At 57.5% G+C, this 27,119-nt stretch overlaps 1 protein-coding gene, 1 long non-coding RNA gene and 1 other non-coding gene across 9 annotated transcripts; 2 read left to right on the forward strand and 1 right to left on the reverse strand.

Moving 5' to 3' along the window:
* Positions 1-249: 249 nt before the first annotated feature.
* Positions 250-375, forward strand: LOC118970517 (U6atac minor spliceosomal RNA). The gene has a single exon (XR_005058565.1). It is a non-coding gene; the product is annotated as a U6atac minor spliceosomal RNA (small nuclear RNA).
* Positions 376-3,016: 2,641 nt separating this feature from the next.
* WDR5 (WD repeat domain 5) lies at positions 3,017-21,200 on the reverse strand. 2 transcript variants are annotated; one of them, XM_037007754.2, is made up of 15 exons: positions 21,062-21,200; positions 20,322-20,407; positions 18,291-18,479; positions 17,444-17,552; positions 17,079-17,152; positions 16,651-16,740; positions 16,341-16,430; positions 15,960-16,043; positions 12,233-12,288; positions 8,904-8,950; positions 6,736-6,811; positions 5,955-5,988; positions 5,631-5,705; positions 4,969-5,056; positions 3,017-3,753 (listed from the first exon to the last, which is right to left on the reverse strand). In XM_037007754.2, the coding sequence occupies exons 3-15, from the start codon at positions 18,369-18,371 to the stop codon at positions 3,653-3,655; spliced, it is 1,005 nt and encodes a 334-aa protein (XP_036863649.1). In that variant the 5' UTR covers positions 18,372-18,479; positions 20,322-20,407; positions 21,062-21,200; the 3' UTR covers positions 3,017-3,652. The 2 variants fall into 2 exon arrangements, with proteins under 2 accessions (XP_036863649.1, XP_073078050.1); XM_073221949.1 differs by having other exon boundaries at positions 5,955-6,081.
* Positions 21,201-21,213: 13 nt separating this feature from the next.
* On the forward strand, positions 21,214-24,974 carry LOC140846238 (uncharacterized). 6 transcript variants are annotated; one of them, XR_012125222.1, is made up of 6 exons: positions 21,226-21,891; positions 21,974-22,195; positions 22,839-22,920; positions 23,087-23,372; positions 24,129-24,210; positions 24,803-24,974. It is a non-coding gene; the product is annotated as an uncharacterized lncRNA (long non-coding RNA). The 6 variants fall into 6 exon arrangements; XR_012125219.1 differs by having other exon boundaries at positions 21,214-22,195; positions 23,087-23,402; XR_012125217.1 differs by having other exon boundaries at positions 21,228-22,195.
* The last annotated feature ends 2,145 nt before the right edge of the window (positions 24,975-27,119 follow it).

A 27,119-nucleotide genomic window follows, 5' to 3' on the forward strand; every position in this document is an offset into this window, starting at 1 on the left:
TACATTAGAGCGCGGAAAAGGAGGACAAGTTCCCCCCCCCACGCTCTCACCGAATATAAATAATTTGATGAGAATGGTGACGACCACGCTTACTGAATATAAACGATTTGATGAGAATGGTGGCGAGCTCCCGGTTTTGGCTGCCGCCTTCATCGGCGTTTCTAGCTGAAACGCAAACCCCCAGTCACCGTAAGCGGAAAGTGCTGCGCCGAAGGGCCCTTAAATAGCCTGCGCGCGCGGCAGCGAGCCGTGTTGTATGAAAGGAGAGAAGGTTAGCACTCCCCTTGACAAGGATGGAAGAGGCCCCCGGGCCTGACAACACGCATACGGTTAAGGCATTGCCACCTACTTCGTGGCATCTAACCACTGTTTTCCCGCCGCGCCAAGCTGGGTGGGCTGCGCGCGAACCTGGCGCCGTCCCGCCAGAGGCGGCCGCGGCTGCTCCCCGTGCGGCGCGCGGCGAACGCGGGTCGAGGCGCCGCTGCCCGGCGGGTTTTTACCATTTCTTGCACTTTCGGACCCGTCTGAGTTCTTGTCGGCTTCCGTGTCGCCATGGGAGCTCGGTGTGGGAACTCGGCTTTGAACCGGAGGTCACACCGCACAGGTCCGCTCGGTAAGGCCTTCGGCACGTGCGCGTGATGCCCGCGAGTCACGCCCCCGCCCTCCTCGCCCCGCTCGGGCCGGGCAGCGCGCACCTCCTCCTCGGCGGCTCGGCAGAGCGAGCCCTTCCCGCAGGCTCGGAGCAGCATGCGGAGGGCGGCCGGCACGGGAGGCCCACAGCCCGCCCGCGGGCGTCCCCGAGGTTGGGCAGCGCGTGCCGGCGGCCTGCACGCCGACTTCGGGAGGGGGTACGTAGGTCCCCACTGGCGGAATCCCCCAGAAAAACAACCCAGAGGGCCAGAAGGGGTCTCCTCGCCTTCGTGTCCAGAGCGCACTCTGCCCCGTTTTAAAATGCAGGGCTGTTAGGGATCCAGAAAGACGTTTATCAAAATTAAACCGACCTAAACAAGAATTCTACTGCTTAGAAGTGCGTGAAGCACCGTCCACTAAACGTTCTGGATAAAAAGCAGACCGGCCTGGCCAGCGTTCAGCTCTCCGCACCAGCTGGCAGGGAACGGGACACAGGAAGGGGGTCCGCAGCTTGTTTCCGCATACGGTAAGGATAGAACGGGGACCTGGAGCTTAAACCAGGCTTGGGCTCTCCCAGCCGACTGCAGGTGAGGCCTTGATGGGACCCCGGTTCACCCCGCCGTGTCTGCATGTGTGTGCACATACGCATTTCTAAGACACTAAGCTGGGGAAACCCGGACATCGGACGTTTGATCATACGATGTTTTAAGTGTGAAAATGCTACTGAAGTATCCTTTTGGAGAATTACCTTGATACTGTGCACTCACTGTGTAAATAAACCGTCCAGGACTCCCACCGAAATAACCAGGGACAAGGGAACACAAGAGGCGCTTTAAGTGCCTGACAAGAACACGAGGATTTTCTCCCTTTTATACACATTTGAAATGCTCCATAATAAAAAGGGTTTGTTCTTAATGAACATACTAGAAGCTATTCCCCAAAGTGTTAGTGGCAGTAATAATCTGGGTGATTTATCATCTTTGCCCATTTATTTTACGTAGTCAATAATGAGCACAAATATGTAACTCTCAAAGAAAGGGTATTTTTTAAAAACCACAAACTTTCCACCAGAGTATATGAGCCTACAGGGCCCACGGCTTGCAAGCAGTGAAGGGCTGTGGCAGCTGCCCCCCCCCCACCCCGACAGCTACATCTTAAGGTAAAACATTCTTAGGAACAGAGGTACAAGACATGAAAACTTTATTTCAAAAAGAGAATGTGTTTTTACATAAATCTACAACAGAGAATTCAAATGTAGAAAAAATAAACTATATTCAAGGATCCGACACTCCACATACACGCCCCTCTCCTCCCAGAGGCAGCTGTGACTCCAGAACCTCAAAGACCCTCAATGTCTCAAGAAATCCCAAGCCACCAAAACACCCCCCCAACAACCTTCATTCATTTCCCAACGAAAGAGCTGCACTGTGGTCCCAGGCCCAGTGCTGAACCCATCGCACTGTGGCAGTTCACGTCTGGAACACACCACCCATTTATGCGTCTACTTCCACCGAGGATGGGGAGACAGCAGGCGGTTCACTGCCAGGTGCCTTTTAATGGTCCTCCTCTAGTGTTCCCAGGAAGCTGGCTGAGGGCAGACCCCCGCCTCTCTCTGCTGGGGGCCCTGTCCAGCTGAAGCCCTGCAGGTTGCCCCCCAACTCAGCACTGTTCAGAGCCCTGGAGCCTGGGACTCCTGGCCTTAGGGAGGCAGAGCTGGCTGAGGCCTGGGCTAGTTCAACCTGCAAACCAAGCCCAAGCAGCAGCTCCCAGCAGGGTGCACCTCCTGCACCTCAGCCTTACCCTGGCACAGCAGCCCCACCACAGAGCCCTCACTGCTGGCAGGTCAGGGATGGGCGGCAGCTACAAGCCCCTGCCCTGCAGGCCCAGGCCCAGCCCACCCCCCCACCTGTGGGAGGCCAGGCACTCAGGCGGCCCCACTGAAGCAGGCTGAGCCTGATGGGGTGGGCAAGGCTGTGGAGGACACCCAGCTCCCAGTAAGGAGCTAGCTCCTGGGCCCCCAGAGTCCAAGAGGCCTGCTGGTCCTGCAGCCAGCAGCAGATGGGCGTCTGCCTGTGCACCTCATGCCCAGCCGAAGCCTTTGCCAGCCACGTGTGCCATTCCACAGAACAGGCCAGGGTCACTGGCTCATCAACTAAGAACATCCACTCCTTCCCAGAGGGGTCCACTCCCTGCCTCCATAGTTATGCTATCAGCCCACAAGGGCCTGTCCTCCCCCGCAGCTCCAGGCTCCACAGGACGGGAATGGGTGCAGCATTTGGGGTGTCTTTGGAGAAAAATCCTCTTGACCTCCTGCCCACTGTACAACCTTCGTAACAAAGCCCAGTGGAGACGAGCTTCACATGAGGACTCAGTTGCCACAACTGTGCACAAAATCCTACACTTTATTACAGCTCACGCCGCTGCCGAGTGCCATCATCACACTGCAGGCACAGAACTACCAACTCCCGAGATACACAAGGTTTAGACATGGAAATAACCTGTTACAGTGCTGTTTTTTCCAGAAAGACTTTAAAACACAAATCCTACAGGCAGGAGCTGGGCACAGCGGGGACCCTGTCCCAAGAGCCACTGCGAGCAGACGGGCTACCCCTGTGGCAGCCGGGCGGGGACAGGCCACGGCGATGGGTCACAGCACTTGCACTCAGCAACAGAGTACAAGAAACGGTACAGAACACTTACTGGAAAAAAAACAATTCATGACAAATTGAACTTCACCCTTCTGTAATAAAAAAATTAAAAATTTTTGTTGACTTTTTGAACACAATACAAATTAGGGACTCTTCCCCAGACGGCATGAGAGGAATTGGCAAGAAATGTCATCAGCAACTTCTAGAACTTCCAGGTGGTAGACACTCCCTCAGCCAGGCCGTCTTCAGAGGCAGTTCTGCTCAATCCAGGCCCCTCCCGACCCCAGGCCTGGGCCAAGGGGCCTGGGAGACGCCCGCTCCTTGCCAATCCGGTCCGCCTCCTGACAGCCCCTCCCGCGGCACCGTGGGTCACCCTAGCAGTCACTCTTCCAGAGCTTAATTGTTTTGTCATTTTCCAGCGCAGCCGAGGCAATGATGTTCTCTGTCGGGTGGCACGCCGTTGAGATGACAACATCTGAAACAGAGCCGAGAACGTTTCCCTCCTTGCTGCAGAGAACCCCTTGCAATCCCTGGGCCACCTCCCCTGCAACCCAGCCCCAAGGGCACCCCCTGGCCTCACCCCAGCCATCATGGTAACGAGGACTCAGGGTCTACCGACAGTGACAAACAGTGTTCTGCCCACACTCAACCATCCACTTACAGCCTGAGGGAGACCGAGCAGGACAGCAGGTGACAAGAGGGGACATCTGCACTGGGAAGGCTGCATGAAGCAGCGGCCCCCAAGTGCCAGGCCATCTGCTAACAGGATGGCAGCATGCAGGCCGGTGGTCTGGCTCCGTGGGCCCCGGCCCTGAGCTGGGCAGCAGCGGCTGGGGGCGGGCCTCATGCTGCCAGGACAGAGGCATGCTGCTCCCAGTGCCGCCCACCACTGCTGAGCCCCCAATGCTCCGTAGGAGCAGGCTGTCACCATGAGGCAAGTCCTCCTGGGCAGGGCATCAGCTCTCATGAGCTGGAACTGGGGGTCAGCCAGGCTGATGAATTTATAGCCTGCATATGAACCAAAACATTCCCCCTTCCTTGTGTGGCTTCAGACAGGCCTGTGAGTGCACAACCCACATGGGAACCGGGACACCCCAGCACAGGACACAGCACACACCCGGGGCGTGGAGCCTGCAGGCAGGCAGCGCGGTGCCGGCCCCCAGCGCCCGGGCCTGTCCCCGGCGGGCGGGCTGATCCTATGGGACACAGAGTAGCACTTCCATCACACCTCCAAGGGTCCAGCAGAGCAGAACAGCACAGCCTCTGGGGCGATGAGGGCCGCCCGCTACTGACGGGCCAGCACGGGAAGCCCCCGGAGGTAAGGGCAGCAGGAAAACGGGCCATAGCCCGAGGAGCCAGAACTCCCAGGACAGACAGGGAGCCTCTCGCGGCACTCAGCCAATGTGAGACACATGCACGGGCCGCGTCACATAAGCCACAGAGCCTGCGTGGTGGACTTCAAGGCAGCCAAGCCGAGAGGAGCATGGAGAGGTTAAAGCCAGGGCCGGACCCGGGCAGCAGGGAGCTCAGACGGAACCGCTCCCCGGCCGCTCCCAGCCAGACAGCGAGCGGCCCCCACCCCAGCAAGGGACTAAGCAAGAGGTGGGAGCAAGCGGCAGAACACTGCCATGCTTTGTTTCTTGCAAAGACTGTCACGCCCACGTGGCCTGTGGCCTGCACTCACACTCACCTGTGTGGCCCTGGAGCTTCTGTACAATCTCCTTTGTCTGCAGGTTCCAAATGTACACCAGGTTATCTTCGGAACCAGACACGATCCACTAGCACCGACAGCGGGGAGACGAGGGAGGAGGGCCCGGGTCAGAACGCATTTGCGTGGCACACAATTACAGCCCCCGAACGCACGCCCCCTCTTCTGGCTGAGATGGAGACACTAAGCTCCCGTTCCTCCAGGACGGCCTGCTCCGTCCCTCCCAAGCGAAGCCAGCTCTGCCCTCAGCTCCACAAGGGCCCACACGTCACGGAGCGGCTTGCAGGATCGTCTGCGTGTCTTTAATCACAATTTACTAAGGGTGCGTGTCACCTCCGTTTCATCATCTACTCCCAGCCGACCTCCCAGGACAGGGCAGCTGAGAAGGATGCAGGGAGGGCTCGGGACAGAGCGGCCTACGAGGACCCGACTCGGGAAGCCGGCCTCACAACGAGCGACTCTCTCGGAGTGCGGACGCCCACCAGCAGACACGGAAAGCTGCCCACGCTCTTCCCACGGCAACCTCACTGTAGCAGGGAGACGGAGGGCTCCCGTTTACTAGGGGTACAGGAGAGCAGCCCCGGGAGTATACGGCAGCCTGCGACGGGCGCCTCAGGAGGCGGACACACCAGCTGGAGACTCACCTTCCCGCCGGTAACTGAGAAGTTGGCGAATATGCAGTACTTCTCGTTCTTGTGGCCAGTGTACGTCTTCAGGCACTGGAACGGCAAAGGCAGCTGAGCGCCCAGTCACAGCTCCCCGCTGCCTGTGCTCCAGGCCGTCCCCCAGGTTGGAGCACTCCACACACTGTCCCACAGACCCACACGGCTGAACCTTCACCCTGCAGACTGGCCATCTGCAAAATCCCCAGCTAGGGAAACCTGCTCCAAGCCGGCCCAGTGAGGACGGCTCTGGGTCGGCTCTGCTACCACCCAGCCCCCCGGCGGGCCCGCGACCCAGCCGCTCACCTTCCCTTTGCTGTAGTCCCAGAGTTTCAGTGTGCTGGAAGGCAGAGAGGGGGAGTCAGCTACACTTCGGGGGGCCTCTCTGAGGAGCGCGTCCGCTGCCTCGCACTCCACTCTGCTGCTCTCACTCCTGGAGCAAAGCCAGGGGCCAGAGCCCGCTCACCCTCTCCCGCAGGTGCCCAGCACGGCAGGGACACAGTGCCGAGTGACTCGAGGACACCCAAGAGCACAGCAAGAACCCCAACGCTGTAGCTCCAAGACAGAACTATGAAGTTCTGCGGCTACAGGGACGCTGCGGGGCCGCTGGCAGTCATCGCATTCCTGCAAGGAGGGCACGCGGGCATCGTGGGTCCAGAAGACCCAGCAGGTTTCAGCGGCCACACTGCTTCCTCCCACAGGAAGCCGACAAGGCCAAGCGCTGACCACACAGCCTTCCAACAAGCCTGACACCCAAGTGCAGCCCCAGGGGCACACAGGGCAACCAGAGCATCCAGGGCCTCCCGGACAGGGTGACGGTCCTGCAAGAGAATCTGCCCCAGAGTTTGCTGGGGTGAAATCCAGGTGCTCCAGGGCGGAGGCAGAAGGCAGCACAGAGGCCAAGGGACCCCCAACCTACCCCTTCATTCCGGAGGGCCTGTGGGGGAGGGGCTGCCCTGGCCACACAGTCGCCTGGGAGAACACCAGAGCTCAAACCCTTCCGCACTGAGGCTCAGCCCCCAACAGAAGCCCAGGCTGGAAGGAAGCGGGCCCCTCGCACCTGCCCACAGGAGGCGGGGACACTCACTTGTCCAAGGTGGCGGCCAGGATGTACTTGCCATTTGGAGAGAACTTCACAAAGGACACAGGAGGGTTGTCGTCATCTGCAGGAACAGATGGGGACACCCAGGCTCTGGGCCTCTGCTGGAGGACAGGCCTGCAGCCCCCATGCCACCCACGACCCTCCAGTGAGGAACTACCACCGGTGCCACCCCCACCGTCAGCCAGAGTCCCTGTGAAGCTGGCCACACGTCCCCTCACCGCCACGCAGTGCCCATCATGAGCCAAGTCCCAGGGCGCGCTCGAGCCCCTGGCTCCTTGGGCCCTGGGCAGGGGCCGCTCACCAGCCCTCTGACCCAAGGCTTTAGGAGCAAAGGGCCTGTGGCACATCACTCAGGCTGCCCAGCCTTCCACCAACACGGGGTATTGTAAGAGGACTCGGCAACTTCCTCATGTGGGATAAAGTCTGCAAATACCCAACTGAACTAAGAAACTATGACCACTATGGGAGAGACTTGGGTAAAAATCCTGGTACATGAACGCCCTTGAGAAACGGCCTCCCTGGTATTCTCCCAACCCTCGCTTCTGACACTTGGGGTCTAAAGCTCACCCCCAACCGCTCCAGGAGTTTGGGTCAGAGCCCCCTCATTCAGCTGAAAAGGGGTAAGCAACCCTGTTGAGGCTGGCACGGTCAGCCCCGTGACACCACTGTGACCCCCACACCCAGAGGCAGCCTTTCCCCTGTGTGCGCAGAGAACTCAGGGGTCGTGCAGCTGAGGGGAGCAGGGGTGCTGGTGTGCCCCGAGCACCAGGAAGGGTGGCATCCTGCATTACCACCTGGGGAGGCCTGTGCCCGGCTGCCACGTGCCAGGGGCCTCTGCTCCCTCCAGCTGGTCCCAGACACTGGAAAGGCAGGGGAAGGCGTGAGACTGCACGGCCCCATCAGGGCACGGGGACCGCCCCAGGCAGGCAGGCCCGAGTGACTCAGGCAAGACGGAGCTGGTACTTCGGACCCAGGTTCTGCTCCAGAGCAGCCCTGGGATGTAGAATGAAGTCCAGGAAATTCCACTCCCTAGACCTGCAAGCAGACATGGGGCAGGGGCGGGGGCCTCTTTCCTGATGCTGACAGCTTCAAGCTCGGCCCCAAACCCTGCTACCGGCCAGGTCAATTAATTCACCTCTCTAGGTCTCATTTCCCACCTGGCTGCCGGGTGGCCACGAAGATTACATATGTGAACATAATAGTGCTTTGAAGCAGGGCGTCAGCCCTCTTCCATGGGGCAGAGGCGGCTGCACGGGCCACTGGGGGAAGATACTGCAGACCGAACGCCAGAGGTAAGGGTGCACACCAACAGGGAGGCCTCAGAAAGCACGGAGAGCACATGGGCCACTGCTGTGAGCTGAGCCACGGCCCTCCCTGAATTCTCACATAGAAGCCCTAACCCCAGGACCTCAGACCGAGGCTGTATCTCGAGACAGAACCTTTAAATTAAATGAGGCTCTTACTGGGGCCCTAAGCCAACCTGACCCGTCTTTGTAAGGAGAGGAGAGCTGGGGCCCAAGGGCACAGCACGGGAACACAGTGCAGAGGCCAGAGAGCGGCCACAGGAGGAAGCAGCCCTGCCCACACCTGCCCCGGGACGCGGGAGCACATTTGTGCTGCTGTGTGGGGGGTGGCAAGCTCACGCACAGCACGCCTGTTCCTGGCCGCCCCAGGGGGCCCAGCCCACAGCCGTCTACCTGGGCTCCTCCTCAGGGCAGAAACTGACTGAACCTCCAGACCCTCCCAGCGGCCTTCTCAGAACAGCCCCAACAATAATCCACCTAGGACTCTACCCTCCTGAGGTCCAGGCCCTGCAGGAAGGGCTGCCCTCTGTCACCCGAACCCTGCTGTCTCATGCTGTTGGCCTGCAGGCTCCTCCACACCCTGCAGGCACCACCTGCAGAGGAGGCCGCTTTAGGGCAGGGGCTTGGTCACACCTCCTGAGGGACGCTCAGAGGCTCCTGTGGCTGGGGAGGAGGACCAGGGATCTGCCAGGCACCAGCGGGAGGTCCGAGGGGCCCCGGACGGAAGGGGAGATGGCACAGGGAGACGCGGGCAGGACACAGGAGGGAGCAGGGGAGGGCAGCGGCCAGGGAGGCACAGGGTGGAGGGGACAGGCTGGGGGGCCCACTGAGGAGTGGGGCAGCACTCACCGATCAGCGTCTTCAAGCACTGGCCAGAGGCCGTGTCCCAGATCCGACTGCAAGGCAAAAAAAAAAACAGTTTTAAAAAGCAACTTAAAACGAGCTGCTTGGCATATTCTACATCCTTGATCACATGGCAGGTCACTGTGCAGTGTTTGTTACCGTTTTGTTCCGTTCATTCTACAACTACTCACGTCCTAGGGCCAGAACAGCACAGCACACTCACACAGCCACTCGGCACGCTCCCTCCAGGGGACACGACGGGGCCCTCCGCCCCTCCTGGCCACAGGGAGGATGCCAGCAGCTGACCCGTCTCCCTGTGGCCTCCCCGCAGGACCCTCAACAGCCCACCCAGGTGGTCACTTGGGAGTGGCTGCTTTTTACTAGCAAAGAGTCTCGTACACAATCTCCTGGACATCCCTCTAAGCTCAGCAGCAGAACTTAATTCAAAGAGCCACTGTTCCCAGAACACACTGCTCCACTCTGGACATTTGATTTTCGCCCAGAGATGCCACGTTCTGGAAGCATCCACATAGCAGACGTGCCGTGCTTGCACAGATCCCCAGCAGCAGGGGCACTGGCCGAAGGGTACGCAAACTTCAGATCATCTCCGAGGGGCAGCCCCCACGCCCTGGCCTGTCTGCTCCTTCCCCAGGTGTCTCTGCTCCGGCCACTGGCTGGAGTCTCTGGAGCCGCAGCGCCGCCTCACCACCCGCCAGACGGTTGCTCCCATCTGCTCCCAACACCTTCCTCCCTTCCTGCCCCGCCAGGTCCCTCCTCTGAGGGCAGCTCCTGGGCACTGGGTTTGCACCCCATGTGGGGCACCTGCACCTGTCACCCCCTAGGCAACAGCAGACTACCTCAGGCTCACGCGCAGAACGGCAGCCCCTCCTTGCCATGTGCCATCAGTCCTCGGCCTCGCAGCTCCACTACTGCTTCTCCACGGAGGGTTCTGAATGGAGCCGCTCAGGGTGTCCAGCCCAGGCGGGACGCTCTGCGTATGTCCCCTTGGCTACATTTGGTCCTGTTCTCCACGTGGGTCCCGTTCTTTCTTGTGTCCTAACGTCTGTGTTGCTACCACCTAGGGAACTTGTTCTCATCCTCTACCTGGCAACTCCTCATACAGAGAAAAACCGTTCCAACTTTGACCTTGCCAAATACTCAGCCGTGTTTCTAAAGAGAAGGGCCTGGTGGCTCAGAGGCCAGACTATGGAGCCTGATGTGTCGTCCGGATCGTGGCTGTCACTTACCAGATGAGGACAAGTGTTTGTCCCTGCCTCAGTTTCTCAACTGAAAAGTGGGGTGGTGACAGCCACATGCCCACATCACAGGGCTGCTACGAGTGCTGAGTGGATATCTGTCAAGTATCATTATTGTACTTAACTTTTAAAAAGCATACAAATGTATCATTACAAAAAGAGAAAACTCTCCATCCAGTTTCTTACAATCACTTTTTTCTTCTCATCACTTAACCAGAAACTTGAAACACTGAAAATGGGGGAAAGGTGTGCCTGTTTGCCTGATTTTAATAGAAGTGGCTTTTGAGGGTCCACTTGTTAGAAACTTCACTGGTTCTGGTGAACAGCCTACAATACTGAGCTGCTCTGCAGAGCTTTCCTTAGGAATGGCTGCCAGGTTTTCTCAGGCACCTGATCTCTACTGAAACAGGCGTGGGTGCTGGCCTCTGACCTGCTGATGAAATGAGAACAGCGCCCGGGCATTTATCACATTCGTCTTCCTTTACTCACGACGCATTCCCAGCCATGGTCGGCTTTCTGATGCACTGCCAGACCTTTGCCAACACTTTCTTCAGAATTCTGACACCGGTGTTCACAAGTGAAGCGTCCCCTGTGGTCTTTCTGGACTAGCCATCAAGCTCAGGGAGTAAGGTCATGCTAGACCCACAGCTGAATCGGGGGCTCCCTGTGCTTCTGAGTGGTCAGGACGGTTCACACAGCTTGGAATTGTCTGCCACCAGCTGGCTTCCAGGGTGACATCTAGACCTTCACACCCCTTCTCCAGTCCCTTCCCTGGGGATCAGTCTCTACAGGTCTCTAGCGCCCACCCCGTTACCTCAGGATGGTGACTGATCCCACTCCCCAGCCCAGCCAGCTGGGGGAGGGGGGGGGCCACACCCCTTCTATTTTAATCTTGCTCATCTTTGCTCTTTTTTCCTTATCAGACTTATAAAGGCTACTTTATTGGCCATATTAAGAATATAGCTCATTTTAATCTTTCTATTATTTTTCCTTTCTCCATCTTTTAACTTTATAAATCTTCTATTTTTTGGTGTGTTTGTTTTCTAATTAAAAAGCTTTTAGAGCTGGTCCACAAGCAACCCTGAGACTGTTCCACGCTCCCAAGAAAACATCCACTTCCTGCTTGCAGCACACAACACACTCCACACGCAGCCAGCAGGCTGTGGTATCATTCAGCTCTGCCGAGCCCCAGATCCTAGTCTGCCGACGTCTGCAGTCCTCTAGGCTCACGCGTGCTCTCTGACCACCGGCTGCTGGACACACAGAGGCGTCGGACGCCTGGTCTTTTCTGCCTTTCAATCCCGTCTCGCTAAAACTGCTCCCTACTTTCTATCTGCTCACCCTTCTTTTCCAAGCCTTACTAATTGCCTTGTTTCAGGTGTTTCTTGAAAACAACAAAAGTCAGAAAGGTTAACGCAAACTCCACAGCCTCTGGTACAGGTGCTGTGTACCTGTACTGTACACATACTGTAAAACTCAGTATGTTATATTTCATTTCTTCCTTGTTTTCATAGGTTCTTTGTTATTCTATTTTGTCTTTTTACCCTGTTGAACATGGACTAATTTCTAGTCACATTTCCTGTGTCCCTCTGGGAAGTTCCCAGTGGCCACCACACCATCCCCACCCCGACATCCAGGCCTCAACAGGCTGCGCCGCCGCCCCTCCACACAGCCTGACACTTTGCAGCCACACCTGCCCCCACCAAAGGCTTCCCCCGTGCTCTCTACACCCCTTAGAGAGCCCCGACCACTGACCCGCGGCCCCCCAGCTCTACCAGCATCGCCCGCCTGGAGGACCCGGATATTCCGCATAGGACCATGCGCCCCTCCTCTGCTTCTGCTCGGGGTGGGGACACCTCAAGTGGGCCTGAGGCAGACACTCCAGAGTCTGTGCGAGAGTGAGGAGCACACCTAGGCCCCTGCCAGGCTGCCGGTCTGCCCGCAGCCACCCTGTGCCCCTCCATCCGCCTGCAGCCTGGCCACAGTGCCAAATGGTGTGCCCCCCCGCAGCGGAAGCCGCACACAAGGAGGCCTGCGATGAATGCCTGCTGACTAAGCCAAGTAAACTTTTTCACTTACCAGAGACCGTCGTAGCTACTTGAAACTATCAAGGATCCATCCCGATTAAAATGAACCTGAGGATGGAGGAGGGGAAGGAGAAAAAGAAACTCACTCGCAAGTCACCGACCCAGGCTGCGTCCCGCCCGAGCAGCCCTCCTATCAGGGCACTTGCGACAAAGGTGCGGCGCACCTGGTGGCACACGAGCAGGCACCAGAGCCCTCATCCGCTTCATCTACTCGTTTCCTGAAGACTCGAATAGACACAGGTGAGCAACACGGATAAAATCATCACCTACTGGCTGTCCCAACAGACTGTTTGATGAGGGATGACAGAACCACAAGAAAACCGACCTTGAAACACAGCTTGAGTAGTTAAACCACTTACTCCTCAACAGTGCTGAAAGCACATGCACACCCACCACTGGCCGAGACCCACTGGCCCCACGGCTGCCAGAGCCGATCCTCAGACGGGCGCCACCGGGAGGGCAGCCTGGCCAGGGGGTCCTCCGCCTCCACACTAAGGAGAGAGCCTCCCACTCACCCAGTAACCATCCCAAGAATCACACTCACGCATCCCTGCCCGCTGACAGCCCGAGAACCCCGAATCCCAGACGCCGGGACCCCGGCACCACGTGCACGGCGCTCAGCACTGGGAATGCTGGAGCCAGCTCAGCTCTCCAGGCGGGACGGAAACAAGACCCCGGCGGCTGCACACCTCCCGACAGCTGCTGCTCTATGGCTGTCCACGGTGTTTCCTCATCGCTTACGTCACTGAACGCCTAGCTCTGCCCACGACGGGCAGGAGAGAGACACTCTCATGAACAAACTGCAACCTGACAAGTCCCCTTCTTGTAACTCATGTACCTCTGGGTTTTTCCGTTTTTCCTGTTGAATCTTAGTGGAAATAAAAGGAATAACTGTGTCAGGAATTGAGTTCATCATAAATTTTCTCAAGTCCTGGGCAGATTACAGCCAGGATAAACCCTTTTACCACAAATAACACCTCCCTGGAACTGTCCTGCGTGATGCACTTCCTCCCTGAGACCAGGCTGCACAAGGCAGCCCCCAGTGGGTCGGGGATGGGATGGGGCTGAGGGCACTCGCCTCTGCTGTCCAGATCAGGGCCTCAATCTCAGCACTGCTGACATTTTGGTCATGGCTTTTTGGTGAGTTTTTCTGCTATGGGACTTTCCTGTGTGGCAGAGCCCTTGTCCTTGATGCACAGGATGCCAACAGCATCTGGTGCGACAACTGAAAACGCCCCCAGATGCTGCCAACAGCCCTGGGAGCAAAGCCATGAGCACCGGAGGGCTCCACAGGGCAGAGGCCAGCCCCAGAGAGCCGCCCTTCTCTTATTCCCGGGCGCTGCGGGCACCACAGCACCAGGGCCACACCTGGATGGCCACTGATCTAGACCCCAGGACACTGAGCCACCTGTGCAGTTTCTAACTTTCTAGTAGCTACAGCAGAAAAGTACAGGTGAAACTGACTTGATTTCATTTAACCCCACCTATCCAAAACACCATTTCAACTGGTGATCAATATTCAGTTATTAACGAGATACTTGACATCGTTTTGTTTCACTGTGTCTTCCAAACCTGAAAGCATATTGCACATACAGCACGTCTCAGCTGGCGCTCGCCAACCCTGCCCCATGCGCCGGCAGCCCCGTCTGCCAGGCTCCTGGGCAGACACTCAGAGGCTTCCCCTCTTCCGTCCTATTCCCACAGTGTTCTGACAGACTGTCTTGCAGCACAAGCTACTTAACTGTAGCCATCCACTCACTGGCCTTTCAAGGTGACTGTCTTTGTGGTGCACAGCAACTGTTCTAGCCACATTCACCCCTTTCTTTGAATTTGCAAAATATTGAGGCCACTATGCTAGACAATATTGGGTTGACATGAGTCCCTAAAACCTGCAATACCAACTCCATGGTTTGCTTTGTTCCCAAACACATCCAAACATCACCCACTGGCATATGCAGCACAAATTTCCCATTCAAGGTGTGAGCAAGGCAATACAGCCCATACCTTACATTCTAGAAGAAAGCCAAAAATTTAAGTGCCACAAACAAAAAAAACAAGACAGAACCTAGTGGGGAAGCCATGTCTCAGCTCAAATAAAGAGTTATCAAAGCTCTGCAGAAGCAACCCCGGGTAGACAGATGAGCTTGAGCAGCTCTGAGCAGGGACTGCAGGTGCACAAGGAGAAGCACAGGTCCACGGCTGCAGAAGGGGGCAGGGGGCCTTTGGTTAAGAGGACTCACCCAGCAAAAGAGGACAGTGGCCTGACTCAAGCGGGAGGAAGGCCAGGAACAGGGAGGAAGCCAGCAGCCTTGAAGGCCGACCAATAGCCTTGAGGCTCCTGGTTCCTCGACACACCTGCCCGAAAGCCAAAGCAGGCTAGGACACGGTGCACCCCTCTATGTTCATGCCGCAGAAACCACCATACTGCATGCAATGCTGAGCAAAGATGCTCGGGGCACTCCTCATGTAAGTGTGACCCTTACACACCAGCATCCACTGGGTGACTGGCAAACTGCCACCACCCACAAGTGCGCCGGCACCAGTGGTCTGGGGTCACAGGTGGCACTTCCGGACACGGAAGATGCCAGGAAACATTCTTGAAGCAGACAGACTGCCGCAGGACAGCAGCCATGGGCAGTAATACTGCTACTGAGGCGGCAGCATGCTGGAAGATCCGCACTAGACCCCAATGCCCCTGGAGGGTGGGGGGACTCCAGCTACCTGCAGCTGGCCTGGAAGGGAGCACAGGAGACCATTCTACTAGCTACATCTGTTTGCCTTTTCATAAAATAAGCACATGTTGGCCACTGTCTAAGGTGAGGCCCTCTCAGCCGTCCCCCGTCACAGTAATGCAGACAGAGCTCTTTCCACACAGTTCCTAATCACGTCACACGTGTTCATCTGCCACACCGTGTCCAAGTCACCTCGACCGGGACTCCACACCAGCACGGCATCTGCCAGGCCTGTGAGCACACCACCACATGGATGCCACCTCCCTCGGAGCCCCAGGCACCCGCTATGACTGCACAGCAAGGGCCGTGCCTGAGGGCAGGAGCCCACGAGCCCACTTCCACCAGCATGTGCCCTGCGCCCTCCTGTCAGGGCTCGGTGAGGGTCTCAGCCTGGCAAAATGACCTTCCAAGCCTGGAAATGCTTAGAATCACTCCCCTGCATGGTTCTAGGAGCGGGCAGGGTCGTATGCTGGGCAAGAATGAGCACCCTGTTTACACATGACTCCTTCAGCTCTTCAGAACGGAAACCTGGCTAAGAAGCCACCCCAGGCCCTTTGCTGATGGACAGGAGCACATCGTGGCATGGTGTGCAGCTGAATGTGTACATTTATGCTGCGCATGTTGGCAGGACATGGTCCACATGCAGTGCTCGTGGGACTCCACCTCCCAGATTTCTCCCCTGTGCCCGGGTCACCTGGCCTCCCCACCCACACCCCACCAGTCAGATCAACTCCACACAAAACCCACACTGCATCCCTGGCTACACTTCCCAAGCCGCAGGCCCTCCCCCAGCCCGGCTGCCCTACCTGCCCTGAAGATCTGGCTCAGGGACCCGCCCCCAGCCCCGCACCTGGCTGCCCTTCCAAGGACATGGCTGCGAGACCTCTCACGGTCCCCAGCGCCCATCTCTGTGCATCATGCTGTCCCGCTGGGGGAACATCACGAGCGTGCTGGGCACCAGCACCGCCCGGGTTCCGAGGCACTTACGGCTGAGACGGGGTCTGAGTGTGCAGGCAGGGTCTTGAGGCACTTCCCCGTTTTCACATCCCATATCCTCACACTTTCATCAAACTGCAGACAAAAGGAGACACTAAAGCCATTCTACAGAGAGGAGGGGAGATGACAGACCCTCTGGACCCCAAGACCTGCCTGTCACTCAGAGGCAGCACTAAACCACCCAGCACTCACCCGCCACGCCCCCTGCCCCCTCAGATGCATGAGCACCCCCGGGGGTGGGGAGGTGGGCTGAGCAGAGGGCCAGCAGTGGCCCCTCCCCTCACACCAAACAGGACAGAGCTCCCCCCTACTTCCCACCTGGGGGACCAGAACTCACCCCTCCCCTCCCACCCAGGGGACAGGGGTACTTACAGAGCCTGAGACAATGAGGTTGGACTGTGGGTTGAAGTTACAGCAAAAGACGTAATTACTGTGTCCCTTCAGGGTTTTCAGACACTTTCCCTAAAACCAAGCATTGTTAGACTCAGTTACCCCAGTGCTATTTCCCCAAATTTCAGCATCAGGCTAAAACCATCAGGCCTATCCCTGCACAGCTGGACAGCACATCTGCCTACCAGCAGGCTGCCAGTAACTGGTGATCCCCAAGCACAACTCCGCATCCCCTACAGCGTCCCTCCACCGCCCACACGAGCCCCAGGGAGGGAGACACACCACGGCTTACCGAGCTCACATCCCATATCTTTAGAGTTTTATCATCTGAGGCAGAAACGAGGAGGTTAGAATCCGACGACCAAGCCACATCTGATATCCCCTAAGGAGAAAACAGGGTCACCACCCAGTGGGACAAAACAGCAGAGGACAAACATCCACCCAAAGGCAAGTACGCCCGCCATTCCTCCCAGGGTCCCCTAGCTCTGCTGACACACAGGCCCCGGAGACACGAGCCCCTACAGCTCTGCCAGGCCTCCCAGTGGGGCAGAGACTTGTCTGAGAAGGTCACAAGTATTTGCTTAAAAAACAAGAGTCAAGTAACTACCCACAAATTCCCTGGGACGGGGAGGGATTTACATCTTAACCTGCCGAGAGAGGGACCCGCCCACCCGCACTTACTGGAGCCACAGCGCCCTTAGTGTGCAGCGTGAGACCTACCAGCTTGTGACCAGATATGGTCTTCTCAAATTTCCCATCATACGCTCCCCAAATTTTAATAAGTTTATCAGCAGCTGAAAGAAAGAAATACAAAGGAACTGGGGTAGTCTAGTCACCCCAATCCCAAATCTGGGCCTTCCACAACACACGCCCATGCTGGGGCAGCCGATCCTCAGGCCCTGTGGCCAGTGCCCCTAGCCCTGGCATTTCAGAGTGGCAATAGGCAGTTCCACCAGGCAGTGACTTCTGCCATCCAGCACACACGGACACAGCAGGCTGCCCCGGCACAGGGATAGCTCTAGGAAGTGGACCCCCCTCTCTCTCCCGGGAGACCACCTCTGGCAGCTGGGGGTCCAGATACCTACACGAACTTGCCAGCCACTCCCCGTTCGGGCTGAATTTCACAGAGGACACAGCTTTCGTGTGGCCGGCCAGGGTGAATTTGAGAGCATAGTTTGGTTTAACAGGCGTAGGCTGTTGAAGAAACGACACTAGTCATTAAACAGTAACCAGCACTGCCCAGCTCAGCAGACTGCCAGATTGGATTTGGGTCCCAAAGCTTAATTTCAACCCCAGACCTATCTTTTGAGTTCCAAGTCTATTCCCCAGCACCTATTGGAACCCTGTCTGGGGCGTCACCTTTCAAATGGAACACATCTACTTTGGAGCTCAGTACTTCCCCTCAAAATCTTTGCTTCTCCTGCAGCCCCCAGCACCCCAGGTATAAACAGCAAAGCCCCTCGAGGCATTGCCCTACCCAATGCACCTGACCATCTGACCCACTGCATCACACAAGTCCCAGTAGCACCCCTGCCCTCGTGCCACTGCAGCCTCCCCAAAGCAAAACTGAAGGCTCACTGCAGTAGTGAAGCCTCTGCTCCCTGCCTGTCATCTACACAATGCATTTGCAAACCTGTCCCGGCAGCAGAACTGTGGGGCCAGGGCAGGGTGCATAGTAAGAGGTGTTTTCTGGGTCCCACAGAGACTCTCACAATCAGGACCAAGGATCCATATTGCTAATAAGCCCCCTCCCCAGGGGACAGGTCTGGGAATCCCAACAAGACCCATCCAGCACCGGCTGGGTGTGCAGTCAGTGCACACACACAAGCAGTATCTGAGAAGGGCAAACATACTTATGGTCCTAAATTTTTACTTCCAGAATCGTCCCGCCTATGTGTCCCTGGCAGTTCCCCAGGAGGCCCCGGCACGCGCCTTGCTCTGTGTGGCCGATGACGAAGGGGTGGGCTGCGCTCTGGCGGCCTCGGTCTCTGGCTTCTTCTCCTCCGTTGCCATGGCTCTGAAGCCCACGGAACAGGGCGACACGCACCAAGGGGTTCACCACTCCAAGCGGAAGGCTCAGTGGGAAGAGCTGTCTGCTGACAGAAACCTACAGTGGGGGCCCTAGGCCAACAAACAGTATTTTCAAAATTAATTTCCAGGGAATGGATAAGACAGCACTGACACCTTACTGAGCCTGGCGGCCGGAGCAGCGCTCCTCAGACGCCGCGTGGGGGCGGCCAGCTCCTGCACCTTCTGTGATGTGTCACAGTCAGAGATCCCCCTTTAAGGGGCTTCCTATTCTGTGACCCACACACAGTGCGATTTCCTTCAAAAAGTCCTTGATACCCTAAAAAAACAGACCAACCAAAGGCTTCCTGTCAGGAAACAGAAGACTGAGCCTCAGGGTGTAGAAGTTCGGGAACTCACCCAACTCCTCAGATGTATCCCAGGAGACGCGACCATGCTAACAGCCCCCAGTGGCCCAACCTCCCCAGGCTTCGCTGTCCCAGGCTACAGACACGAGGCCACGGCCAGAAGACTACCTGCTGGAAAGGCTGTCCCTGGGAGGAATCTGCACGACACAGCTGGCAAGCGCAGAGACTCACACTGCACAGGAGGGGAGGCTGCCTCAGTCAGGACCCCCGAGCTGAGGGGAGCTACCCAGAGGCTGCACGGGAAGCAACTTCTCTCCCACACAGGAACAGACCCTCGCCTGGACGCGCCTGACAGACACACACCAGCAGACTGTGAACCAGGGAAAGCCTGCTCAACAGGGGAGCACCGAGGTGTTCTTGCCAACAGCACTGGCCATTCAACCCCGGAAGCTAGTGCCACTATTAATCTTTTGAGCTGACACACTGTAAGTTCTAGCTGGGTGTTTAAAACTGCAAGCACGGGCTCCTTACCACACCAGGTGACATGTAAGGCAGCACAAAAGAGCATGTCTCAAAGTCTTCATCCAGGAGGAGGGGAAATTAAGTGCAACTGGCTACTCAGAGCTCTCACACTGCAGCAAGGAACCTGGCCCACCTGCACCCAAAGCCCAAGTACCTACAGAGCCAGGTGGGGTAAGCCCACCAGGGGACAAACTGCTGGCACAAAAGCTGGCGCTCGTAAATGCAAGCCACTTGGTGACTACCTTTAGGATAACCTGGCCGTGCCAGTTAGCCCAGTGCTGCCTTCCCTGGGGTGGGCTGGAAAAGTGGGGTCAAGAGAGGCAGACGAAGGGAGCTGGGAAGTCTGCTTCACGAAACTCAGCTTTGAGGAAGCCAGACCACCTGAGACCTGAGACACGTGCAACCTGTGGCCTGCCCGAAAGACACACCAGCGAAAACAGAAGAGGGTTCCTGTGCGGCGAAAAGGACATTTCTGGAGGCCCAAAACAGTTCCCTTCAACATAAACACTGAGACCCACCAGGAGGTGGGGCGTGACTCCCACAAACTGGCTGCCCTTAGGTGAGGACCAGGGGATATAATAGTCTTAAAAAAAACGTGCCCGACCCTTCGGCGAGCAAAACAATAACATGCAAAAACCCAGCTCACCACTTAAATACAATTTGATTCAACACAAGTTCCAATGTAAGAGATTAAGAGGGAGTGATTTACATTTTCCATAAACACGCAGGTGATTCTTTCCAACAGTCCTTCTGAGACAACTGAGAAGCTGGTTAGGAATTAGCCCCTTAGGGAGGGTCCGAGAAGGTGAATACCATCTGGCTGCAGGAAAGGCGATTTGGAGTCGGCCTTCAGAGCACATGCTACCTATTAACCCCTAAAGACTTTTCGCCCAGGTGAGCCTGAGCACCTAAGGCCAAGCCTCCGGAACCGCCAGGGGTTCTCCTGGAGGGCTTGTAAAATGCAGACCGGGCCACCCAGCTGTGGGAACTCAGGAGGTTACCTGGTAAGTGGGGGAATGCCGCTCTCCCCACCTCAACTCTGAGAAACGCCTCCGTTCCAGCTTACCTATCCGCCTTCCGGGGGGCTGGCCAACCTCAGAGGCGGTGTCCAGCACACCACCTGCCAGAGTCCCACAAGCTTGTTAAACGGACCTGGGTGGGCAGAAACGGGTATGAGAAGACTGGTGGGGGGAGCGTCTCTTACATCACCCAAAATGGCTCTGCAGACTCGTCTAGAAGTAGTCTGAGGCTCCCCAGCAGGAGCCTGGGGTGTCCTCTCCCTTGGAGACGGCGGCCCTGCACCTGGGGACCCCGCCCTGGGCTCTCGGGAGAGATGGAGCCTCGGGCAGAGGGGTGAGCGGCAGGTCGGAGTGGGGGGCGTTTCTGCAGCAGAAAACAGCAGCCGGGTGGGTCTGGCCCGATGGGCCTGGAGTCTTTTCTTTGGAGGCGCAGAGAACAAGGCGAGATGCACGCTGGCTGCAGAAGCCACAGTCCCCCGAGCTGAGGGCTTGTCACTCGGCCGCCGGGGAAGAGCGAGGCGGGGGGGCGGCTGGCGGGGAACCCCGGCCTCGGAGAAGGCTTGCGGGGGCCGTTTAGGGTGGGGACACAGGACGGGCTCCGGGAGGGGGCGCGGCGGGGCCGGGGGGCGCAGGGCTGGCCCCGCAGGCAAGGCGGGGAGCCGGGGGCGCAGCCCCGAGAGGGCCAGTGAGGCCAGGCCGCCGAACACGTGCGGCGGCTCGGCAGCCTGAGGCGCGGCTGGTCCCGCCGCGCCCCGGAGCGTCTCGCCGGCCCGACGGCCGCGCTTACCTGCCGGGAGCGGCGGGCGGGCGGGCGCTCGTGGCGTCGCGTCGCCGCCGCCTGGGCGGGAGCCGGGCCGAGCTCGACGAGGCTGCGCAGGGGTGGTGCCGGTAGTGCGCCTGCGCGTGCGCGGGGCGGGGCGGCGTCGGGAGGGGCGGGCGCACAAAGCCGGCGTTTAGGAGGAGCGCTACGGAGAGCGGCGAGGAGCAGAAGCCTTCGCGCAGGCCCAACGCCTTAAAGGGGCAGGTGCTGCGCGGGCTTCTTGCTGAAAAGCGCTAACCCTGAAGTTGGCCGGTGCGGGCCCGTCTGCTCCTGAACTTTCCAGAACCTGAAGTACCTACGGGAAAGTGCTCGGTGCCCCTCGCACGTTCACAACTTATGCCCGCCCTGTAGGGGCGCCGCTCCAGGATTGGGGGGCGGCGGGCCCTACCCTTTCTTCTGGGACCGCCCTGCAGGACGGCGTCCCCGAGTGCCGGCGGCGCACGCGTCTGGGCCCGGCGTGGCCGAGTTCCCGCCGTGTCTCCGCTGCAGCCCGGGACCCCCCTGCGCCCAGGGACCCGCACCTGGCCACTTGGCAACGGGGGGCCTGCGCGGAGCCTCCTGGACGTCCGCTTTCCCTGCCCAGCGCCCGGGGCGCGCCTGCCACTCTGCCGAGCCCCCCACCGGAGTCAGCCCTCACAGCACCGTCACCTGACGTGACAGATTGCGGGGGGTGGGGAGTCGGCCCAGAGGGGAGGGCTCCAGGCACAAGCAGAGGCTGGAGCCGGGCTCTGGCCCTGAACCCTGTGCGCTGTCCCCCAGTGCCGCACGCCTGCTACCCGTTTTGCTCTTAGAGTCTTGTAAGTGGCCGTGGTCTCCGCTTCTCCAACCCAGGCCTGTGGGTAGGATAAGATGATGTCCCTTATTTCCCATTAAAATTAGGAACACCCACTGTGGTATCAGCAGGAAACAGTGCAGGCAAGAGGACCGAGCATTTGAAATGGATCTGCCCAGGGAGCCGAGGTGCGTCTGTGTCATAGGAGCTCCCCTCCCAAGGGGGATGCAGGGGCTTCAAAGTGCATAGCTCCCTGCGGACCTCTGTGCCCAGGAGACCTACTCACGGTAGGCCAGATGCCCAGGTGCCAGAGGCAGTGTCCATGGAAGGTAATAAAACCAGTTCTAAATGAAGAAGGGTATCTCATCCGCTTGGCTTTTCGGCTAGAAAGGAGCCCTCCGAGATAGCCCCCCATCACCTCTCAGCTCTCGTATCCATCCACTTCTCTCCATCCCACCCTGGTCCCATCTCCCAGCTGGGCTTTTCCAAACCTTTCTGAAGTGCAGTCAGAACTTCTAAACCCCATCTCTGATCTGTCCCCTGCTGTTTTAAGACTCAGACTGCCTTCCCATTGCGCTTGGGTCCAAATCCAAATTGCTGACGTAGTTTACCAGACTGGCCTCCTCCTCTAACCTAACGCCACCCTCAAACTGTGCACCCCAGATCCCAGCCCAAATCAAAAGTACTCCCAACTCCCCAACCCTCCAGGAAGAGCAGGATAAAGATCCTGATTCCAGAACTCAGAAAAACCAGGTTCCCAGGTAAACTGTTCTCATCTCCTGCCTCCCCCACACACACGCAGAGATAGAATCTTCCAGTGAGAAACAAAAAACCCTCTAACTCTGTGGAGTGTTTTGCAATCCATCCCTGCAGTCATAGCTAAAATCCTGAAACCAAATAACAGTAGGTAGAGCAGTTAAACAGGTGATTTGCTCTATTGTCTAAGATTTAAATCCTTTTGTATCCCTCCAGTAATGACGTCCAGCTCAGAAAAATCACAGGTGGAAATGGGAGAGTGAATAAAAACTACAGAGAAAGGGAAAACATTTCAGAGGTATGATTTTTACCATTACCTGTGCTTTGGCTAATGGGAGCTAATTTGTAAATGAACCTGTCTCTGTGAATACTTGTTATAAATATATTTCTTAAGGCTGTCCCATCAACCAGACAGTATGAGCCTGTCTGGGCACTGTCCCCACTCACCCGGATCTTTCCACCAGGCTTGTCCCAGTGCCCTTGGCGGGTGGCATGGGATGAGAGGAGGCCAAGGAGGAGCATCTGTGTGCTTGATTCTCAAGTACGTTTGTTACATGTGTTACCTCTGGCACCTTCACAACAAACCTGAGAAGTGGATGCGTTTGTTTCCTGTCACGATGAAGACACCAAAGCTCAGAGAGTTTGAGAAGCTCCCCACGGATCCACAGGCAGTGGGCACAGCATGAAGTCAGGACTAGCTCAAGGCAGAACCTGCCCTCCCAGCCACCAGACCTCACAACCCACTCAGAGGTGCCAGTGGGGTGGATGGCAGATGAATGGGTGAGGGGTAGAGAATACATGCACGGGTGGTGTGTAGATGTGTGTGTGGATGAACGATGAGTGGATGGATGGGTGGTGGGTAGATGGATGCATGGATCGATGGATAGATACATGGATGAAAGAAGGATGGTGGGTGGATGGATGGATGAATGGATGGATGGATTGATGAATAGGTGAATGAATGATGGATACATGCATGCATGGATGATTGATAGATGGATAGATGCATGATGATGGAAGGATGGTGGGTAGATGGATGGATGGATGATAGATGTATGCATGGATGACGGGTGGGTGGGTGGATGATGGATGGATGAGTGAGTGAAGCAAGTGCTGAGGGCATTCAAAGAAGAGAGCAAACTGTCAGCAGGAACAATCAGCAAGGGTCTATGGCAGTGACAGAGCTGAAACTAAGAATACCACCTTCTAATAGGACTTGAAGCTTGAAAAACCATATTTTGTCACCTAGCAATAAATACTTCGTCAGGGACGGTGGACTTCCAAACCCAAGGGCTGGCTGCGCAGTGGCAGAGGGAGAGACCACGTGGCAGGAATGCTGCGATGGCCCCAAAGCAGACAGCAGCTGGGTGGGGACAACCGGCCCTTCAATGGCCAAGCACAGAGCTTTGGATTCCAGTGGCAGTGGAGGAGGGAGGGTCGTGGCAGACAGGGGCACAGGGGGTGCACCGCAGCAGGACTTTCAGGAGCTGCTCTCTGGATTTCCAGACAGGACGGCCGCCTCCGCGGGACCACCATTCCAGGGGGCAGCTGATGCTGTCTAGAGACCCCAGGGCTTCCACCAGCCCAGGTGAGTGCTGTTTTGTGTTAAATTCTTTTGCCCCTGGTACCTTTTCCGTGGTTTGGGAGATGTACATCCCTGTTTCCCCCTCCTTGGGCTCTGCTCTCCCTTCCCCCCAGTTCCCCATGGCCCATGAGGACAGGCCTTCGCCCACCACCCCATGGGTCCCAGTGGGCCTTCAGCTACCCTGAGTCAGGTTGGCTGCCCTCAGCCCTGCCATCCAGAAAGCCATTTCTAGTCCTAATGGTGCCCCCACCCTTCTCGTTCCCCCGGCCTCAGTTTCCCAGGTACAGAAAGGGCAGGTTAGCCAGGAAGAATGCGTCACCTCCTGACATGGACTGTGTTCTTGGGGGATCCTCCTGATGTTGAACTCCCTCCCTCCCTGGCCTTGGCCCATGTGTCCTCCTCCCCCACGCACCCATCCCTTCAGGGCCTTCTTCCCCCAGCCGGTGAGCACCCCCAGCTGCATTTCCCCTGTGTCACCTCCCATCCTGGGACCACTGTCTCTAAGCCAACCTCTAGGTCGCCCATCTCTAGGGTGACTGGCTGTCCATTTTCCCCGGCACTGTTCCGTTTTAGAGCTGAAAATCTGTCTTTGCAGGGAGCCAGGACAGTCACCTGAACCCTTCCTCGGGAACCCATGCTCCCACCCCTTCCTGCCCTTGCTCACTACTGTGGGCTCATGGGAGCAGCGATAGCCCATCCAGGCTGCAGTGCCTGCTGGCAGGAGGGTACACAGCAAGTACTCAATAAAGACCCTCCCAATGAATGAATCCTGCAACGTCTGCTTTCACTTCCTATTGGATTTAAACCTATCCTCACTTGCTTCAAAGTCCCCGCAGCTAAGTCTGTCTGCCTTTGCCCTTCATGGACTCCAGGCCTTGGTGTCCCCAGACAGCCCCCTCCAGGTGGTGCTGGGTGCACAGGGCACCAGCCTGACTCTGGGTGGCTGCCTAGCTGGAATCCCTGGAATGCGGCTCCCACTTCCAAAAACAGGCCCCACCTGTTCCCGTCTGCAAATCTCCTCCCCACTGCGATCTGGGCATAATCCCCCTGGTCAGAGAGGGGTCCCTACAAGTGGGAACGAAGTGCCTCCTGTGCAGGCAGATGGCAATCAGGGGTGCCAAGGCCAGCGGAGCTTCAAAGGCCTTAGACTTTTCTCGGGGGCTGGGGAGAGCAGAGTTGTGCAGTCAGGTTGACAGACTCATTTTTAAGGAAAGTAAATCAACTGCTACTATCCCAACTCTGTTGCCCTGTCATGTCAAACTATTTCCATTTGTCCATGTTATTAAAAACCACCACAGTTGGTCTTCCTGAGCACCTACTGTGTGCCTTTCACTCATCTAGGCATTTTGATAGTCTCATTAAATCCCACACACAGTTGTATGCAATTCTGAGTTTTACAGATGAGGAAAAGGGAGGTTCAGAGAGCCTCACGACTTGCCCAGGGTCACACAGCAAATGGCAGCTGGGGCGGGACCTGTTCCTTTGGCCTCCAGAACCTACCACCATGTGTCCCAAGTGCCCTGGGAACCCCGGGGACGGCACGTGCCGAGTCCCCCAGCTGTCAGCACAGCTGCTTTGAGTCTGCCATCACACTGGTAGCCATCGCTAGTGTTTCCATGTGGCCTCATGGGGCACTTTCTGTCACCCTCCCACCACTGCTGGGGAGCCCTCAGAGCGTGTCCGGGTAGGTCCCAGGCTTTCATGACTTCAGGCTGTTTCTGTGGGATAAGATCCAGGAGCCCTGACTGGGTCACGAGGTGGGAAAATTCTCGATGGGGACACATAATCTGGGGAAAGAGGTGACCTTGACGCCAGCAGTGTGCCGGCCTGGGGTGCAGCCCTCGCTGGGGGGAAGTGCACACAGAGCTGGTCCACCCAGCACTTGAGCGTCTGGGTTTCCCAGAGCTCGCTGAGAATTCCCTAAGGGAGGTGCAACCAGCCTGAAATAGAAAAGCTGACCAGGGAGAGCCAGGGCCAAAGTCCAGCCCTGCCCAGGCACACCCCCTCCGGCCAGCTGCAGGCCGCCTCTCTCCGTCCCTGCCTCCCCCAGCAGCCTAGGCGTCCCCTCCACCCGCCCAACCGTTCCCTCCTCCACCCACTGGACTCTTTAATCCCCCAAAGCGGCAGAGGGCTGCATGTCCGTCCACAGAGGCTGGCCGGCTGCCTGGCTCACTCGCACCTGTTCCTGCAGGAGCCGACCTCGCAGGAGGCCCCCCCCCAGCCCAGCCTGGCGGCCAGCGCACCCCACTGCAAGGCTGCTGTGGGAAGTGGGGGCGGGCTCCAAATCACGGCCTTTGTGTTGGGGCAGAGAGGGCAGGCTGTGGATGGTTCTGGATAGTTGCAATCCCAGGCATCGATTCCCCGTCAATCCGAGGGGCTCTTGTTAAAGCTCTCGGGGACCAAAGGGGAAGGGACTACGAGGACAGGAGAGGGCACTTAAATAATAGAACCATGGTCCCTAAAGCCACAGTGAAAGCTGGACTTCAGGGCCCGTTCAGACCACGGGCTCGGCCACCCCTTCCAGGCCCCTCGCTCGGGAACAGCTGTGGAGGGCTCCAGGCTGCCCGAGGGCGCTCACGGCAGCTCTATTTATAATGATGAAATAACGGACACAATCTAGATGTCCATTCCCAGAGGAAGAGGTGGATCGGTCATGCCGTGTCAGATACCGGAACCTTCTGCAGGGTGATCAAGGTGGCTGGGGACACTGTGCCATGGCATTTTGGAGAGAAAAAGCAAGCAATGGAAGAAGATGCACAGAACAGCACAATTTTTATAAAACGAAGCTCTGTGCAGGGAGAAAGATTCTGCAACAGCAAAGGCTGTGGAGGAGCCTCCTGGGGAAGGCAAACGGGAAGGTCTGAGCAGCACCTTTCAGTATTCCTTTCACTCCAGCACCGTTCTTCCAATGG

The sequence above is a fragment of the Manis javanica genome, chromosome 2, assembly GCF_040802235.1.
Source record: "Manis javanica isolate MJ-LG chromosome 2, MJ_LKY, whole genome shotgun sequence".
NCBI lineage: Eukaryota > Metazoa > Chordata > Mammalia > Pholidota > Manidae > Manis > Manis javanica.

What these genes read in the sequence shown, in the direction of transcription:
- WDR5 (XM_073221949.1), bottom strand. Translation starts at nt 18,371, where the DNA reads ATGGCAACGGAGGAGAAGAAGCCAGAGACCGAGGCCGCCAGAGCGCAG. An exon ending in ACCTCATTGTCTCAGGCTCT is followed by an intron (nt 16,044 to 16,340) that starts GTAAGTACCCCT and finishes TTTTGTCTGCAG; the next exon opens with TTTGATGAAAGTGTGAGGAT. An exon ending in GAAGCTCCAGGGCCACACAG is followed by an intron (nt 3,754 to 4,968) that starts GTGAGTGTGAGT and finishes GCTCTGTTTCAG; the next exon opens with ATGTTGTCATCTCAACGGCG.